Genomic DNA, 2,008 nt, shown 5'->3' with positions numbered 1-2,008 from the left:
CCTGCATTGCAAAGTCCGAATGTCATGTTAGTAAATTCAAATAATCCAAATGGAGTTATGATCGCCGTTTTTGGAATATCCCCCGGTTCAACTGGTATCTGGTGATATGCCTTAATCAGGTCGATGGTTGAAAAAACTTTTTGGTTATATGTATAACATGTGTGCAAAATCATGTATGTGAGGAACTGGGTAACGATCTGGGATGGTGATTGCATTTAAGCGACGGTAATCTCCGCAAGGTCTCCAACTACCGTCTGGTTTTTTTACCATATGTAAGGGGCTAGCCCAATTGCTGCTTGATGGACGGCATATTCCGGCTGTGACCAAGTTTTGGAATTCTTCTTTTGCTGCTGCTAGCTTGTCTGGAGGTAACCTACGTGGTCTCTCACATATTGGTGGACCTTTTGTTAATATGTGGTGAGTGACTTTGGTCACCTGGCGATTTGTCGGTGTTGGTTTAGTGATGTCGATGTATTCTTTTAGTAGATCTGCAATTTTGCAAGATGTGTTCACAGTTGATATTTTTTGCGCATTTACCTTACGTTCACTTGCGGCTGAGAAAATCTTTGTTGATGTGTCGATCAATCGTTTCATTTTTATGTCTACTATTAATCCGAAATGATTTAAAAAATCTGCACCGATGATTGAAGTGTTTACATCTGCGATAATAAATGGCCATGTGAAATTTCTTCGTAAGCCAAGAGCTAGAGTTATCTCTATTTCTCCAAATGTTTTGATCATAGAACCATTTGCTGCGTAGAGTATTCTTTCGTTCTTATTGTTTGTATTTGAATTTTTTTGTTTGGCGGCAATAAGTGAAACATCTGCACCCGTGTCTATTAGGAATGATTTTTTTGTCTTATTGTCATAGACGAACAGTCTTGTAGATGTTTCGTTTACAACTTCCTCTGCCGCCGTAGACGAAGTCGGTTTTAGTTTTTTGTGCCATATGTGCATGGCTGCTTGCAATTTTTTGCATTTGACCCATATGTTCTATGATACCAACAATTTGTACTGGTCTTTTTTTCACTATCATCATGACATTGCCGGTTTCTGGATGTTGAACGTGAACGTTGATTTGTTCTTGAGCGGTGTTCGGTTGATAATTTCGAGACCATTTTCGTCAGTCTGGTCACTTCTCGTTGAAGTTGTTCGATTTGTGCATCACGTTGAATATGAGCTGCTGCAGGGACGTTAGCTGCATTGACGTAAGTTCCTTGCATTGTTGAGTTTATACTTATTGTTTCGGTTATGTTGTCTGCCAATTCCGCCATCTTAGGTAGTTCCACTTGAATTGTGGCTAGACATGTCTGTACTTCTACAGGAAGACGTTGTAACCATAACCCTTTCAGTAATTGTTCGTCTTGTTTGCTTCCACTAATACGTTGCAATTCGCTTAAAAGATGGGATGGCTTTTTATCCCCAAGCTGTAAACCACTAACTAATTTTTGTATGCGTTTTTGTTCACTATCCGCAAAGTTTTTTATTATTGCTTGCTTGATAGCTTCGTACTTCTGAGTTGCTGGTGGATTCTGTATTGTGTTATAAATTTGTTCTAACAGCGATGCATCCAATGCTGCGATAACTGTGCCAAACTTTTGAGTATCGCCCTTTATGTTGTTGACTTGGAACCAGTAGTCCAACTGAATAAACCAAAGGTCAATGTTGTTTTTTATTAATGTTGGCATCGGCAGCTTTATTGCAGCGATTGTTGCGTTTTCGTTGATTGGGTTAGTGTCTTCGGTTATCTTTTGCTCTTGAGTAGCCATTTTTTATATTCGGCGTCGGCTTGGTCACCAATGTAGTGGTTTGTTATGTTGGGGTTTATTTCGAATTTAACACTCCGTATTGGTAATGGATAAGTTAATTTAACACTCCGTATTGGTAATGGATAAGTTTATTTATTTCTTATACTTAGTTATTATAAAATATTCTTAAAGTTAAGATTTATGTTTTTACGTCTTATTCACGTGCTGCTTTGTCTTTTTCCAAACTACTACTGGCGGGA

At 38.5% G+C, this 2,008-nt stretch overlaps 1 protein-coding gene across 1 annotated transcript; it reads right to left on the bottom strand.

Annotated features, from left to right (window-relative positions):
• Window positions 1-932: 932 nt before the first annotated feature.
• LOC119667457 lies at window positions 933-1,769 on the bottom strand. The gene has a single exon (XM_038076750.1). It carries the CDS (start codon window positions 1,767-1,769, stop codon window positions 933-935), a length of 837 nt encoding a protein of 278 aa, XP_037932678.1.
• Window positions 1,770-2,008: the final 239 nt, after the last annotated feature.

Source organism: Teleopsis dalmanni, chromosome 1 (genome assembly GCF_002237135.1).
Source record: "Teleopsis dalmanni isolate 2A chromosome 1, ASM223713v2, whole genome shotgun sequence".
Taxonomy (NCBI): domain Eukaryota; kingdom Metazoa; phylum Arthropoda; class Insecta; order Diptera; family Diopsidae; genus Teleopsis; species Teleopsis dalmanni.
The sequence above is the reverse complement of the archived record's forward strand: the minus strand, read 5'-3'. Positions and strand labels throughout refer to the sequence as shown.